Genomic DNA, 18,181 nt, shown 5'->3' on the forward strand with positions numbered 1-18,181 from the left:
GATTTGAGTCCGGGGGATTACTGACTCAGCTCGAATGCCTCACTTCAGATTTTAAACGCACCGTCATGCTGATGATGGGGATACATACAGAAAGATTCATTCATTTTACAGAGAGGCTTAGAGACACATTTCAGAGGTGCCATTTCATTTGAGCATCCCGAGTGTTCAATTATTCACACTAACAGGGAATTTCCTAGACAGTCTGGATGTGTTGAGCCTAGTTTGTGTCTTTTCAAGTGTTGTTTCGACCCCAAATTGATACCTGCCTCTGTCAATAATCGGAAAATATGTTGAGAATAAATATCAGATTTGTATGTAAATCTATTGCTAAATGGAGTATTCACTTACAAGGCATTACCTCCGTGTTTTGTGCATGTAATACTCATATAACCAGGAAATAAAATGTAGGCAAAATACTGCATGAAAATAAAATAACAAATATGTAAAATTTAACAGAAATGTATTGTATATTTTTTAGACAGATAGCGCTTAACAAATAATAAAGCAATAGTAAATATTTGGCCCGGTGTGTTTGTATTGTGCAAGAAAATTCAGTGAAGAGGAAGAAGTAAAGGTGATGTTCAAATGTTGGACTTTGTTAAGATAATTGCTATTTGGTCATTAAGTGAAGGTTAATTCACTAAATAAAATAAAAACTCAATGTGTTGTTTTTTAATATTGTGCATCCTTGCTTGTTAAAGAAATGTATTTTCCCGGGAAATGTATTTTATTTAGCTTTGTGTTCCTTGTGTTGTGTTTTACGCCTCAGGATGTTAAAGCCATGAGCACACACAGGATGTCTTTTCTCCTCAGGAGCAGAAAATAAAGGTTGAAAAGCAGGTTGTTGCCGTGTTAGAGACGCCGATATAGCACAGCTGACTCCACCCTAGAAATAGATCTCTAGTTCAAATGACTTTGTTGCAGCGCTTGGCGGGAAGCCAGCGGAGAGTCGAGCTAGCTGGAGATTAGCGCCTGACTCAGCTTCTGTTCACAACAACAAATGATCAAAGGAGGATCAAAAAACAAACCAAAAGCAATTATTAAGATAAACATTTTTATTGTTTTTCCCCCAAGACAAAGAAATCCAGAGTATACAAGAGTGGATTGTCATTAAATGGTGGCTAGCTAGGTCACTGAGGACACACAATAAATCCCTATTCTATCACAGTAAACATTAGAGAAATATACATACATACAAATATACCTCTGAGAAAACTCATTTATTGACATTTCCTAACAGCTTATAGTCAGGGGCTCAATCAGTAGCAATGAAGACTATGAAGTGAAGACATGCGGAAGAATAAACCCCCCCCCCATCCTAACACCAATATGGAAGAGACTACTCTGAGGCATGGGGAATGTACTTAATATTGCTTTACATACCATAGGCTTACATCCGCTGACTATTGAACCAGCTTTTTACAGACAGGGTGGATTCTTTGGCGTTTTTTATTTTGACTCTTATTGCATATAGGGTATTCACCGGCTTCTGTTGTACCTCTACAATGAGCTCCTTTCCTCACATTATAGCGCGGGTCTGAATCAGCATGGGATGAAATATGGAAAATAGACACATTCCTCAATTAGACTCTGAAGTATAAAATATGAACACTGCACTCGTTTCAATCGAGCGTTGACTGCTTTGACTCTACTCGCTGAAGGAAGCCCCAGTGTGTGTCTTGGTGGATCCTAAATTGATGTGTTGTACAGAACATAAAGAACTTGTATGTAATTCCTGCTTTCACTACATCGATAAGAAATTAAGTCGCAGCTTGAAAAATGTTTCTTAACGTGTTTTTTTCCCCATCCAGATTCATACAGCTGATGTTTAACTCTGAATGTGACGTAATGAAAATACACGAGGCACCAAGCTGGGGCTGCACAGGATTAAAACATGATGTGTACATTTAAATGCAAAGTGGAGCTTCTCTTTAAACCGGACCCTCTTACACCAACAATTATTAAGATGACAGTCTTTGAAAAAAAACAAAGTGACTCGAAGCAGTGGTTTCTGTGTGTGACCACAGTGAGGCCGCTCTGCTCTTCCTCCCGTCTGAGTGACAGGTTGATTATCACCAAGAGGAGGAAGAGGAAGAGGAGGAAGGTGGTTGACCTCCACGAGCTGACAGCCAGCCTGGTGTGACATCTCAACAAAGAGGCTGCTTTTTACACCCTTAGAATAACAGGGTTTCTCCACGTGTGGCTACAGAGCTTAACAGGTGCTGGAATGATGATGATGAGTCAGGAGGAAGAGTAGAGTAATGCTTACATGGGCTATAATGTCGAATGCATCAAATCAGGCTGTCACCCATCTTTTGTATAAAGTGAAACAACATTTTATTGAACATACCATACACCACCATTCCCTCTTTGCATCCCTACCAAACACAGCTTGCATGATATAGCGCACACAAAGTCTCTTTTCTCAAAGCGGAAGCTGTCTGGAGAGATATGCTGCATTTTAATGTAAAACACGCCTTCTCCCGAATACCAAACTGTTTTCTTGATGGCAGCGAAAATATATAACGTGGCCAAGAGAGGAGCCACGCGGCGGGAGAAATAAAGAAATAGCCAAATCCCAAGATGCACCTGATGGTTTAGTTCAATCTGTCGCTCCCTGTGAATCCAATCTGCAGATCTCCTCTGGGAGGGAGGGGGAGGAGGGGGAGGAGGAGGAGGAGGTTGTCACGGCGACAGTCACTCCTCGTCTGAGCTGCTGTTGTCCAGAGAGTAAACCATGAAAGCCAGATCGGGCCGGGCCGGTACCATGGGGTGTCCCGGCTTCACCATCTCAAAGCCCATGAAGTGGAACGTCCTGAAGATGGTCGCTGAGGGGGGGGGGACGGGAAGAGAGGCAGATGTTTAGCTGCAGATACCTGGATGATGACACTTCTCAACAATACTGAAGAATCCAATCACAACATCGTAGCCTGCACCTGAGGATAGAATACCTCAGAGCTGCAATTAGCTCATGCCTTTAGACTCTTTTGAAATATGACTAAGAACATGTATTCTGTATGACACCTAAACATATTTATACTTTCTATAGGTACACTGCAGGTTAACTAGTTATGGGTATCTAAGACAGGAATGTCCGGTTGTCTTGTTTGTCCAAATATTGTCCCGTGTGTATGTCCTTATGCAAGACAATGCTTTTGCTTCTATGGATTATCTTTGCCATCTTTAACCATGTCTGAGGACATATCGTCCGGCAGTGGCTCAGTCAGTAGACTGGGAGCCGTAGGGTCGCCGGTTCAAGTCCCCGACCAGACCTAAAAATGGAGTGTGGACTGCTACTTGGAGGGGTCCCAGTTCACCTCCTGCCCTGCCGTGGTGCCCTTGAGCAAGGCACCAGACCCCCCACCCTTCCCCCCCCCACTCCCATTGCTCCCCGGGCGCTGTACAATAGCTGCCCACTGCTCCTAGTACTAGACTCCTGGTACAAGGATGGGTTAAAAGCAGAGAACACATGTCACCGTGTGCTCTGCATGTGAGACCATTAATCATCCCTCCCATTCTAATTCTAATATTGATTTTAATGTTATGCTAAAGTTTCCTTTCATCGTGTCTTAAGCTGCTGTGATGCAAGAAACATTTCAGACTTGGTCTAACAATAAAGTATTATTTTATCGTATCACATCATAAAATTACAAATGTGATGAACAGCTTGTCATAGGGGCACAGACGACATAAACAAGATAGAACATGTTGAGTAATGAGGCTTTCAAACGATGTGGATTTGTGTTTTTTTCAACTTCAGAATGTTCAGTTTTCTCTGCACTTCCTAAAAGCTGCCTAGTCAACAGCAACGTGTTGCCTCATATGTGGAAATCCATTTAGTAAAATCTATATTATTGATGTTTTTTAAACTCAATTAAAAAAGGTTTTGAAAAGCAATCCCTGCCTCTAAAGAAAAAACAGTTTATAAAAAGAGGAAGAGCTCTTACATCGATCCTCTCTCTTTTTATGGAACCACAGGAACACGTAGTTAACTTTCAGCTTCTCCTCCACAAACTCAAGCAGAGCAGTTAGCCTGAGGAAGAAGCAGAGAGAGAGAACAAGATTATTCTCTTCAACCGTTATCTTTATAACCTCTTTGTGATTTAACAATGTTGTCATTGTGACATTCATACCAAACACGCATATTGAATCATCAAAGGGAGAGCGGGACAGAGAGAGAGAGAACCCGTTTGTAAACAAGGAGAGAGGTGAATACACACAGTGTTTGGTTTCCCCCTCTTTACATAAGTGCTGCAGAGGCAGCTGCAGAACTGTGTGCCCGCAGCGGGAAGGTTACTCTGCTCTGGCATCGATTGCTCTGCTCTGGCATCGATTACTCTGCTCTGGCATCGATTACAGCAGCACAAAGCCAGGCCGTGGAAACCAAACGTATTAGCATTCATTTAATCTGAGACGCGCCGATGGCCTGAAAACACGATCCTGGCGTACGATGTTAAAACCGTACGGTGTGCAGACATTGCTCTGGACATGAGGGCTATTCATATTCAAACACACTTCGGACTATAACACCCCTTGTTGTTAAATACCAACCAACTATGTGCAATATGTGCAATAACATGCCGTTAATAACTGCAGTATATACCTGGCTGCTAAATCCTCAGAACTGTTACAGGATGTGTTTTTTGTAAATTGTGTAACTCTTTTTATTGTAATTATTTTTGTATCTTTAATACTTTTGTATGCATGCTTCTAAGGTAACAATATAAATGTCCCCTCTGTGGGGCTAATAAAGGTTTTCTGATTCTGATATCTTGCACTTAATGATATCATTTCATTCCTGTAGAGGGAAAACAATATTCTAAAATCTCCCCAGTGGGCTGGAACGTTTTTTTGAGAATTTGACCACTTTAATAACATTTTTCAAACCTAAAGAGGGGGAAGGTCCCGCCTCAGATATCAATAAATGCAGTGCTCTAGCATTTAATATCATGAAAACCCATCAGGGGGTGTTATAAGTTAGGGGTCTTAAGGAATCCTCACCCCTCTTTGCTGCCGTCCACCAGCGCCCCGGCAGGGACCTCCAGGAAGAGGCAGTCTCTCGATAGAAACGTATCCCAGGAGGCCGAGCGGCGCTCATTCAGCTGGTACTGGAAGCGTAGAAAAGAGGGGGTCCCACTCGCTGCAGTGGCCTGTGTTACTGTCAACTTCTCATCCTGGATCAATAGAGATACAACACAGAAGAAAGACACATTTCATTAATACATTCGATTTGATTTTTTGGATTGAATGCAAATACCCTTCTTTGTTCTTAACTTAAAATAGAGACACTCACGTTTGAGCTGTAGTCACATAACAGGCTTCACAAAATGTAACTCATTTTCAGCATTTTCTCTTTTTCTTAACTCTCAAATCAAAAGACAGACTTGTTTTAGCCTTCTCCATCAGAAAACATAATCATTTCTATATAAATGATGCATTTAAAAACTGCTGCATTTTAGTAGTGATCATTTATCACCGGTCGGATAACCAGGGGAAATCTTTTTCTTTCACTCAATAACAATGATCAATACTTGTCAAAAAGGGGATCAGATAGCGTAACTTATGGGGTTCATTCATGTGGGCGGGAACTCCGTGGCTCTGAGAGCCTGTTTACAAATTAGCTGCAATCTGATTGGACAAACAAAGCAGGGATCTGAGCAGGAGATACTGACTGTATGCAGTACATGTGTGAATGAGGGATAGAGGAGGCATTGAAACTGCTTCATTACTGCACCGTGCTAAAAAGCACAGAACAAACACTGTTCTGTTGATAAAGAGACAATTACCGTATTTACCCGATTATAAGACGACCCCTCTTTTTCAAGACCAATCTTTTCGAAAAATACCTTTTCTCTGACTGTTTACATTTTGAAGGCTCGCCATTTTCTAACGTTACACTCAGTAACTTCATATTTCTTTGCTGCGCGACAGTTGTTTGATGCTTCATTGATCACCATTATCTTAAAATTGGCATCGTAACTTCCTTGTTTATTAACTCGCCCTACGTTTGAGCCACTTTGTTCGAGTTGGTCGCTGTTTCTCTCCATCTCTACCTCTCCAGGCACCTGTTGCTGTGTACCGTCACCGTACTTTAAGACGGTGTCTCGCTTGGGGGAACACTCGTTTGGAGCGATCTGTTGTTGTGACTTGTGTTCGGGTCAATACGTTATATACGGCAGTGGCGGACTGGCCATCGGGACGTTCGGGACCGATGGGCCGGTACTTAAGTGGGCCGGTCGGACGGACGATGTGGGCCGGTCGGATAAGTCACTAGCACCTCACCCGCCCCGTTGACAATTTACTAGCGGTATTTACTACAGAGGTGGGCCGGCGGTACCGAAGTGAGCTGGTCGAGAGTCCCGGGCTGATTTCCCAGTCCGCCCCTGATATACGGTATATGTTATTGTTTTGTTTGTGTTGTACTCCATACTTGGGAGTGATAGCATGTTAAGGGTGCAGTGTTTTGATTTGATACAGTGACTGTAACTAACTACATCACTGGGCTCTTTACACTTTAAAAAGGAAAGTATGAAAGACAGCTTTCTGCCTTTGAGTGGGTCTCTAAAGAGTCAAACAGGAAGTGGTTTTGGTTGTGTGGGTATCGTGCGAGCAGCCGGTGAGTCATCATGTGTAACTGATGTGCGTTTGAAACCACTTCTGGTTTTATGAACTGACAAAGATACAAGTCTTAAGATATTGGGTTTGGCAAATGATTGGGTTATTACGGCATGAGACAGGTTTGCACGAGTTCTGTGTGAGAAGCAGACACACACAAGTAATGAGCAATAATAAAAACCTGATGAGGAGGTTCGTATGACCGTTAGGACTGATCTGTCTGATCCTCAATCTCTAATCCTCTGTGACAGTCAGACACACACACCCACACACACCCACACACACCCACACACCCACACACCCACACACACACACACACACACACACACACCACACACACACACACACACACACACACACACACACACACACACACACACACACACACACACACACACACACACACACACACACACACACACACACACACACACACACACACACACACACACACACACACACTTTCAGAACTAACTTGCTTTTTAAAAAAAATGTTTGAAGTCAAATAAAAGTCTTTAAAATACCAATGAAACACAAACACTTTTATCATTTGACTCTTCTAATAAGCGTTGTTTTTTCCCCTCTTTATCACAGTAATGATACTTGCTTTTAAACTCAACCAAAACATCACTTAGTGCGATGCGGGCCTGTTCTGTTTTACCAGCAGAACTTTGTGTTATGGGGTCAGATGTTATGTGTTTATGTTATTGTCCCATGTTTCACCAGTAAGCGTTACAGCTCTCTGTGTAGGTGTGTGAATTTGAGCACCGTCACCTTGTGGAGCTGCACGCCGACGGAGTGATCCCTCGCAGTCCCTCGCCCACCCGGGATCTTTAATTGTGGGTGAGGGGCATCAGGAGCACCACTGAGGCCCCGGAGACTGAGGGATTGAGCTGGAAAGCCGAGACCCCGATAACCAGGAACTGTGGAGAGGAGAGGAATTGGTCAGGATTTCCTCAAAATATCTTTCTGCACACATAAAAGGCTTTCGACTATCTGCAGATGCAACATGCCTCTAATAGTGAAAACACAACACTGGCAAGATGAAGTATTGTTTGTTTATGTGTGTAACTAACTTCATCTGAACACAATAGTCCGTTATGCTGTATAATTGACCGCATGTCATGGAGTGTAATAAGGGATCCGTAGACCTTTCTATGAGACAACTTTATTTACCCAACAGCTCTTCAGCCGTGTTACATACATACTTCTAGATGCAGGCTTACATACACATACTACTCAGTGTCACTCCGCGCCACATCTTGATAGTATATGTGCGCGACACTATACTACAACACACTTATCTCATGGCATAGTTACAACTATACTAAGAGGCAGACAAGGTGCTACACTGTATGGATGGTGTTGTGTTAACCAAACACTCAATCCGTCAAATAATCTGCAACGAAAATAATCGCAAAGTAGTTCAGAACAGAACGTCGGTGTGTTTACAAGGAAATGAAACTCAAACACAAACTCCACAGAGCGTCTGACGCTGTAAGACTCTCCCTCAGATACTGATGTTAGGCTCTGAGTGTGTTGCCTCACTCACACTTACCCCCTCTTCATTAAGCACTTCCCTGTAATTAGCCAACATAAAGCACCTGTAGCAACAACATGCTCCACCAATGACGTGTCAGGGATTTAACATGTTTATACTGCTTTGTTTCCTCAGAAACCAACAATTATCTATTCAAAATTCGAAGAATCCTGGCTTTGACATAATAAATTCCTCTAGTGTGACTTTAGTCCTAGAATCAATATGGCGTCAGACAGAGACCAGACAAGCCTCTAATCAGAAGGAACTCTAACTCTTTGGCCTTAAACATGAGACACGGTGCTCCAAGTAGTCCAGTCAGGTTGGTTATATATAGATTTAGGCATTTCACTCCCACCCTGTGACCACAATTCAAAGCAATCATAAAACACGAGGCAAGAACTAGCATGTGATGTGGGCGGGCCCCGACAAGTTTCAGTCTATTGGCTCCATCACTGGGCTGACTGTTTAAGAGCCTATGATTTATTGACTGCATTCAAAGAGTTCCTGATGCCTTGTGTGTGTGACCTGTAAGGCATGCATCACAACAAGCACATGATCTGTAAACACCTCTGCAAATAGCTGGAGGCTTTTGGGAACACTCATCTCTGGTGTTTTGAGTTACAGTCATGCTACTCAAACCAGACATGATGGCAGAAGGCCGACGCTGCCTGGACATAAGGGCTGTGGATGCTCACTTAGTTTGTCAAATGTTGGCCTTTCAGATAATAAATAGCTTTCCCAGAATGCCTTAGTTGAGCCTGAGAGATTGTCGCACCTAAAGCTAACAATTATGATGTACAATCTTCTGTTTGAAGTTCACGAGCCGCACCGACTTGTTTTTGAGTAAATATACAGATATGATCCGAGACACAGTAAAACATCAGATACATGTGACTTTGTTTTTGTGAAAAGGAAAAAGCTGTGCAGCCAGTTTCCCTGCAGAGCAGACAGGTAACCCGGACAACCTAATTTGCGTAGCTACGAGCCAACAGGGTGGAGCAAAAATAAAAGGTCATTATGTCACCCTGCTCACTCTGCAGGAGAAACGGTGCACACCTTTTCCGTTTCATCATTTCTTGGTGTTGACTTTGAAAACAACGATGTTGATTTTCAAATGACCAGTTCAGAAATACCTCGACACATTTTCTAAGTTTTATGGAATCATTTACTGTTTTTTGAGGTAATGAGTGGGGATGCAATATTATGTGAGGACATCTGTTTTATTTATGAATTGCTTGTTTTATTTAATTGATCTATTATGCCTTTTATTTTAATGTAAAGAATAACGTATTTGTATTATTTATTAGTTTTGTTGTTTGGAAAAAATGAAACTTTGTAACATGTTGAAATGCTTAAAGGTCACCTATCATGCTATTTTTAGGCAATAGCAGAGGTCTCAGATATATACAAATATATTAAAAAAAATTCTATGAAGTGTTTTGCTCAAAATACCAAACAGATCACCCATTCTAGCCACGCCTCATATCCCTCTGTTTCACTTCCTGTTTCAAAAGGGCTGATTTGGGGTATAAAGCTTTAAATATATATATATATATATATATTGATATAAAAAAGGAGGGGGCTGAGCTCATGGACCCGGCAGCTACTGTCTAAACTAAATGCTGCCGTGATGAAACGCCATATCATGGATTATCAAGGATTCTTTCTGAAACAGTCTGGAGCTCAAAGGCTTTCTCTCTTGCCGGTTATACCACAAGGTGAGTTCCTTTTTACTTCCTGCTTCTTCACACACATGCTCACCAGTACAGGTTAGCTCTGAGTGTTAGCGATGCTAATGTAAACACCGACCATATTACGTCCAAAACAGTCGGGCATTGTTTCTGATAGCAACGTTTCTGATTGGGCCGTGGGTCCACATTTCAGATATTACGTCATATCGGACGCAAATCTGGATCAGCTCTGTTGTAGCCCCGTTTTTAGAGATTTAGGTACGGAGGAAAAGAGAGAGGGTTTTATTTTCTGACGCTGCGTGAGTTCCCCGACACACCGGGGACACATTTATGTATAAAAGACATCAAAAAGTGCATTTTGCATGATAGGTCCCCTTTAATGTAAAGTATTGCAAGCCCCACTCACTCGCAAAAATAAGTGGTTGCTTTATTTGGTAGTGAGAATGATTTTTGGTTGCAACAATAATAGAAAACATTCTCAATTGGCAAAACAAATCCTGCTTTGAAAAGTATTAAAACATTTAAAGTTTTACCAGTTAAATGTTTCTTAAATATCAAAAGTAAAAGCAGTATTTATGCAGCAGAATGGCTGCTGACAACATCATAATAAAATGACTTGTATTATTAAAGACGCATGAATTTATAAGGAGCTTTAAACTGTGGTTTAATCTATAAGAATGCATCCGATTTGATTAACTCATCATATGTTTTTAAGTTTTAAGCATATAGTTGGACTACACGTAGAAATACTTGAAGTACCATAACATTATAGGTGCAGTACTTGAGTACACGATGTACTTACATAACTTAAATTCCTCTACTGACTTATTTTAAACACACGAGAAAAACCTTGAATCTGAAATAGATGCATGCAATGTAAGGATCAGGAATCATTTAAACATCTACCAGAATTTAGTGTAGAAACGATTCTGGTAGTCTGGAGTTTCCTTATTTATTCCACAGAAACAAAAGTGATCAGTGTTTTGCGATGGCAGGTAGGACAGATGGAGGGAGAGATTAGCACGCTCGCCAAGATGTCAAGACCAGCTTCTCTCTTTCCATCTTCCCTTCCAGATCAGACAGAAGAGCCCGTCCTTGATGGAAATGCCAGCTTGTTTTGAAAGACGACACTTTGGTCTTCTGACATTTCAGACACTTTAAGCAGCTCTCCTCCCCCTCGCCCCCCTGTGCCACGATGACCCTCTAGCTTCTGCCTGTAGCCCACCAAAAGGTCACAAGGTTACCCTAAAAACAGAATTTAGGTTACCGTTTAAGAAGGTCAACTCTATGGGTGAAAAGGAGTGCAGCACTCTGAAGGCCACACACACACACACATACCATGTATACATCACTTCAGGGGACATTACATTGACTTACATGCATTTCCTGGAGACTTATCCTAACCTTAACCATAACCAACACATGCCTAACCCTTAACCTAACCCTAACCCTAATCCTAACCAAGTCTTCACCCTAAAAGTAATGATTCCCCTCATGGGGACCTCCATTTTGTCCCCATAAGGGAGGCGAGTCCCCACACGTGACTGTGTAAACAGATTTAGTTCCCCACAAGTATAGTAATGCTAGGCCACACACACCCACCCACCCACACACACACACACACACACACACAGACCTGGGGCCTCATTTATAAAGGGATATACACTCAAAAAATGGCGTATGCCAGTTTCTACGCAATGTTTGCGATTTATAAAATACTAACTTGACGGGAAAATGTGCGGTCCACCACGCAAACTCTGACCCATGCGTACGCACTAAGCACAACAACGGGAGAGACGAGAAACTGCGACACCGTTGGCAGAAGGAAGAATGGAGAGAAATATGTGGAAATAATATCATAAATAAAATGTTACCTCTCATTTATCATATATGAAGAATTCATTTTCAAACATTGATTAAAGCCAATCTTAAAATGATTAAACAAAGGCCTGTTTGAGACTCCTCAGTGCACACAAAAACATAACTTGGAGAAATCAATAAATACGGATATGTTATTTAAAACCACCTCGAATATGTTGTGTTAATGTTATGAAATGTTTTCTCATAAATGATGCGATAAGCAGGAGGACAGCATTACTTTAAACTGACGCCGTGTTGCATTTCTATAGGTTGTAGATACGAGCATGGTTTTATATAGGCTACTAACACGTTTAATCCTTATGCCGTTTGCCAAGACTTGATAAGTCGCTCGTAAAACACAGGAGGTGTGGAAACTAAGAACACCATGTGTGGTAAATTGTACAGCTAATATAACGCAACACATTAGTTGTATTTCCTTTAACTGGGGGGGGGGGGGGGTGGTGAGTCGTCATGACTCCACTCCGGAGGGATTCCCCGATCATTTCTTACAGTCTCTCATCATGGGGGGTCTCCTGTCCCCGGTACAAACACACTGCCTGAGGAAGGCTAGGTGTATTTTTTTTGTCATGAACCTTTTTCGGACCACTTATTATTTATTTTGGTGACGATCCGACCTCCATGCTGCTACTCTGGTTCAAACTGCATCCACCAAACAATATGATTTATCTCCACCTCCCCAAAATAACCAAAATCTGACACGGTGTGAGATGTCTTTTTTAGCTGTTCTGTCGTCATTTCCTGATCTTCTTCATGCAGTCAGTCAGAATGAATGAATGAATGAATGGGCGTTTCTTTGACTATAGGCAAATATGGGCGTTACGTGAAGCCCGCAAAAGCTGCACCGCATGTCGAGCCGATTGTGATTTATAAAGGGAAACCGGCGTAGGAAGTGCCGTACGCACTTTCCTCGCCGGTACGCAATGTTTGGTGAATCGGAAAATGTCGGAAAATATCTGTACCTATTTTTTGGATTTCTACTACGTAAGCAACCTTCCCACGTGAATCCTACGCACGGCGTTATAAATGAGGCCCCAGGCCTGTATTCATATGCTGGTGAGGATTGAATCATCTGTGTGTCGAAGAGAGACTCAAAGATGCCAAGTGCGTCATTGTCCAGTTCTGCCAGGCCTCGAGGGGTGAGGACATGCAACAGGAACATCTTTTTTAGGATTAATGCTTCCACTGCCTGCTCCCTGAACCGAGTTGTTTTGAGAGCTGGTTTCAGGTGAATTGTTTCGGGGCCCAGTTCAGCTGCTAGCCAAGAAATACACAACTCAACTAAAAGAGGAAGTGCTCTGGCAGGTTCTCCAAGAATCCTGAGACACACCAAACCAACTTCTTACAGTATAATGACCAGCTTAGTGATGGAAAAAGACCCAACTTAAACTCAGATTGTCAACACAAACAAGGCTGTTAACCCCAGAAATGGTTAAGGCGGATACATAAACATTAACAACGCATTGCTGGTGAAAGAAAGTAAACAGGAGAGTCCTCAGACCGCTTCCTATCCCTGGGAGTTTGGCAGAGCAGCGTGTCGGAAATATGTAGAGACAGAAACAGGACGCAACAAATGCTCCTACTGTGGATGGACGTATCCCTGTCAAAACATCAGGCACTGACACAAACTGTGGCTGTGCAAGGCTGGTTTAGACTCACAGAAAACAACACACACAACAAGACCAGTCTAAATAACCAGGCCAGTGAAGAGCAAGATATTCAAATAAGCAAAGTGTAGAAGCCAAAGGACAACAGTGGCAATGGCTGAGTAGTTAACATGTGAGAAGGAAGGGTTACCACTTTGGGAGGCTAGAATTAGGGCGGGGCAACATATCAATATTATCGATGTTGTGGTCAGACTAGATGTTGTGTTCATTTTATCGATATCACCAAGTCTAAAGTATAAATATATTCTTTATGTAGTAATAATAATAAAACAAATCCACATCAACCGAAACCCACCAAACAGGCAGCACTTATATGGAGCACATGGCATTTAAAAAACATCCCTCACAGACATTTGCCACACCCGATACACAGGAGGACATTTTGTTTGTGGTTTCTGATTCCAGCGCAGGCTTCGTCAGCACAGGCACCGTTTGGTAAGCCCGTGGCAACACAAAATAACAGTACGATACCAAACTGAGGGAATAAGCAAACAAGGCTGTAAATCACAATCTTATCACCGCAGCATTTGCCTGTTTTCGAAAACAGGCAAAAACATGAAGCCGTCAACCCACCAGCAGAAAGGGTGTGTCTGGCATGTGTGTGTGGCATGTGTGTGTGGGCGATGATGTGCCACATTAAATGTTAGTAGGGTTATCCTGCCATGAAATGATCATGGCAGGATAACAGTCTGACAAAATGTCAGAGTAGGGGGGCTGTAGAAAGATAAAGTTGACCATAGAAAAATAATGTTCCCAACTTTCTCTTATTAATATCTAAAAAAATGATTAGAGCTGAAATAATCAGTCCATTAAGACAACCTGTTTTGACTATCAACAATAGCTGATTGATTGATAGGGTAAATAATCATTACTTGCAGCTCTATAAATGTTTGTTTTGTGCATGTGAAGAGCCTCTTAAAGTTATGTTGCCATTGTGCAGACATTTCCTCCCGTGAATGTGGTCACTTCAAGCCCATCTGCACTTTGTTACTGGTACATGCAGGCTAAGGTCTGCATCACAGCCCTGTCTGCAGTTTCAAAATAAACGCTGAGGTTATAATGTCAAGATCACAACTGAAACCGGATGGAACAGTTTCGTTTTTCAATTCGGATAAAAAAGGCTTGCAGCAACCAATGAAAACTGCCAGTCACTACGTTACACTCAGGTTAGATGTAACACACACACACACACACACACACACACACACACACACACACACACACACACACACACACACACACACACACACACACACACACACACACACACACACACACACACACACACACACACACACACACACACACACACACACACACACACACACACACACACACACCACACACACACACACACACACACACACACACCACACACACACACACACACACACACACACACACACACACACACACCACACACACACCACCACACACACACACACACACACACACAGAAGGGGAGGAGGTTATGCAACCAGTCTGATGTAGGCCAGTTGATGCCTTTAGCTGACACGGCCATAACAGAGGGGGAGCTCATATAGTCACAGAGGCATGATGGACCTCTCCCTCGCTGCCTTCACAGAGGCATGATGGACCTCTCCCTCGCTGCCTGGCAGATGATAAAACTCAAAGAGGACAAACACAAGGCCTCTGTTTTTGTAAACAGAAAGAAAACACACTACAATCGAGCCATGCATTTGTTCATAAAAAACGTTAGCTTAGATAACCATGAGTATCACCTCTCACATAAAGGAATGCTATTAAATACATATTACTGACACAGCAACACCACATCGACTGTTTGTTTCTCCAAACCGCTTGGATGCAGTCATTTGATAATCAGGGATCCTCGTTATAAATATGAATCTATTTATCGAAAACAATATATGTCAAACTAAAATGTAACTGAACGTATTACACTGAGAAGTCTGTTTTCTTTTCAACCAACAAAACTACTACTTTTACAGATAAAGTAAAGAACAAACTATTGGATGAAAAAAGTCAACAAATGAATCATAAATTAAAGGGTACCACTTTACAATAAGACTACCCTTATAAAGGATTCATAAAGGGTTTATAATAGGTTGTAAACACTTTATTAATCATTAGGAACCTTTTATAAACCAGTTCTAACAGGTTTCATACATCAACACAGGCTCACTATTTGGCAAGATGACTAAGCCTTATATTGGCACTAGCTTACTTTGTCTTCTTCATCAGCGAACATCCTTGGTATTTGTTGTTTACCGAGTTGAATCTCCCCCCCATCCATCTTGATGTTTCTTATGACCATTTATTTACGAGTTACTAACATTTATAACTGCCAAAAGGGAGCCCTATTGTAAAGTGTAAAACCCATTCCCATTTAGGAATGAGTTACTACCATTTCTAATAAGGCTTAGCAGTACAGATAAATGTGGGCTCTATTTGGCAAGCAACCGGTCACAGTCGCCCTGTATATCGTATGTCTTATTAATGATTTATAAAGTGTTCACAACCTAATTAATAAATGAATTACAAACTATTTGTAAACCCTTTATAAGGGTAGTCTTATTGTAAAGTGGTGCCAATTCAAGTGTCTGTTGGTTGCAGTCTTTTGTCAAGGGCTTGCAGGTTCCCCTATAATACTTTGGAGTTAACTAGCTGTGATGGAGATTTAGATTTGAAATAGGTTTCCTGTCTAGGGTTTGAAGTATTCTAGAAAACTTGAATAGCCCTGTAGCCTCCGACGTCCAATTCAGAAATGAGAAATTATATATTTCACTTCCACTTTGCACAGTCATAAGTTAAGGGATCCTTCCTTTGTTTAACATGATTAGAAAACACATTGCCAAATAGCTCTAGTGCATCTTCCTGAATTATTGAGAGGCTCGTGTTCATGTCTGTTTACTGCACATTATCTGCAGTGGTGAAATGAAACCAAGTTCATTTACTGAAGTACTGAATACAATTTTGAGGTACTTTTATTTAGTATGTCTACAGGGAAATGAGTCCCACCTTTACCAGCTGCAACTTTAAATTGACTACAAAACGTTTTCCCATTTAACAGAGTCATTCTTTCACTGCAGTATTGCTTGCTTTACTTTTGCCAGTGGTGTAAGTACATTTACTCAAGTACTGTACTTACTATTTTGAGAGACTTGTTACTTTGTGCTTCTACCCCACTTCAATTCAGAGGGGAAAATCGTACTTAGTTACTTTGAAGATTTTGATTATGAATGTGAAATATAATCAACACTTAAATAAGACTTTAGTTACACATGGAGTACAAGCTACCTTCCAGTAAACAAAGTCATTAAAACTAGCTCTACCTTTGCCATCTCTGATAAACACATTAATATTTAATAATATCTAAACATATCATATATATTATTCTGAAATGGGCCAATCTGCATAAGAAGTACTTTTACTTTTGGTACTTTAAGTCTATTTTGATGCCAAAACTTTTAAACTTGTACTTGAGTAACCTTGTGAATACACTTAAGTACAAGTTATACTTGTAACAGAGTATTCCAACCCTCTGGTACTTCTACTTTTACTAAAGTACAAGATCTGAGTACTTCTCCCACCTCTGGTGAAGGTACTGAGTTGCATTACAGCTCTGTTTATGTGCATTTATTTCCTGCTTTTGGCGAGTTAGCTAAAACTACCTAAAAAAGTTAAACTTGTTTTTTTATAAACAAGTACTACTTTAGGGAAGTTTGTGAACTCCATAACAAGTTAAACAAACTACTAAGTTTGACTAAATTGCACAATTGACACAACCAACGTCTCCTGGATGTTTCTAGAAGAATATCAGCATCCTCCTACCTTTCCTCTGTGTTCAGCATGATAGCTTCGAGGAAACACGGGTCTTTCGGTCCTTTTTGACAACTAAAAATATTACTGTTCGATAAAAACTCGACAGAATAGTTCACCATTCGTAAATGAAGTAAAGCCTTGTAGAAAGTGGATGTTTCTAGCGCTGTTATGAGGGTCAGGTTAACACACCGCTCTACTGCAGCAGCAAGTCTGCGGTCCTCAGGCACGGAGGGGGTATTTATAGCCGCAGCAAGGCATCATGGGTAATCCCAGAAAGTAAACAAATTGACAAAAACGGTTTGAACACAAATATTAAAAGCAAGTACCGCAGATTATTTATGAAAATCATGTTTAATTTTAAGGATATCGTATAATAATAATAATAATAATGATAATGATGATGATGATGATGATGATGATGATGATGATGATGATGATGATGATGATGATAATAATGATAATAATAATACAATTTGTTTCCAAGTTAATCATAGACAGTATTTAAAAAAAGTTAAAAAATGAATAAAGACAGAAAAATACAAGTACACAGTCAAAAGACACAAGATACATTGGAAAATAAAGCATACAAACAAGGCAAAAAAATACCCTGAGGTATTATGTTGAAAAACAAGACTAGTTTACAATTCTGTCAAAATGTTACAAATTGAAATGTCTACTTACAGAAATAAACAACTCGCGAGTACATTTAATCAATTACTCCACTTAAATGTATATGTGGTACTTGTATTTATTGAGTATATGCCATTTCTGCCCATGTATACTTCTTTTTAACTGCACTCCCCTGCTTTATTAAGTGTAGTTACTATGTAGTTAAAATGCTTAATATAATCAACCATTAGTAAAATAAACAATGAGGATTTTGGGATGGACCTTCAAAAATATTTGAATAGTGATCTAAGCTATTTCTCTTAAAATCAGTGATCTGCAGGATCTTCAGGAGAGACACTTTTGCAATAAAATAAACA

General features: G+C 40.9%; 1 protein-coding gene across 1 annotated transcript; it reads right to left on the bottom strand.

The window, feature by feature from the left end:
• Nucleotides 1-1,037: 1,037 nt before the first annotated feature.
• On the bottom strand, nucleotides 1,038-17,411 carry oaz2a (ornithine decarboxylase antizyme 2a). Its single transcript, XM_034236159.1, is given in 6 exon segments — nucleotides 1,038-2,828; nucleotides 3,948-4,033; nucleotides 5,002-5,174; nucleotides 7,390-7,470; nucleotides 7,472-7,538; nucleotides 17,205-17,411. Coding segments are annotated over 6 exon segments (648 nt in total). The 5' UTR covers nucleotides 17,315-17,411; the 3' UTR covers nucleotides 1,038-2,697.
• Nucleotides 17,412-18,181: the final 770 nt, after the last annotated feature.

The sequence above is a fragment of the Gymnodraco acuticeps genome, unplaced genomic scaffold (assembly GCF_902827175.1).
Source record: "Gymnodraco acuticeps unplaced genomic scaffold, fGymAcu1.1, whole genome shotgun sequence".
NCBI lineage: Eukaryota > Metazoa > Chordata > Actinopteri > Perciformes > Bathydraconidae > Gymnodraco > Gymnodraco acuticeps.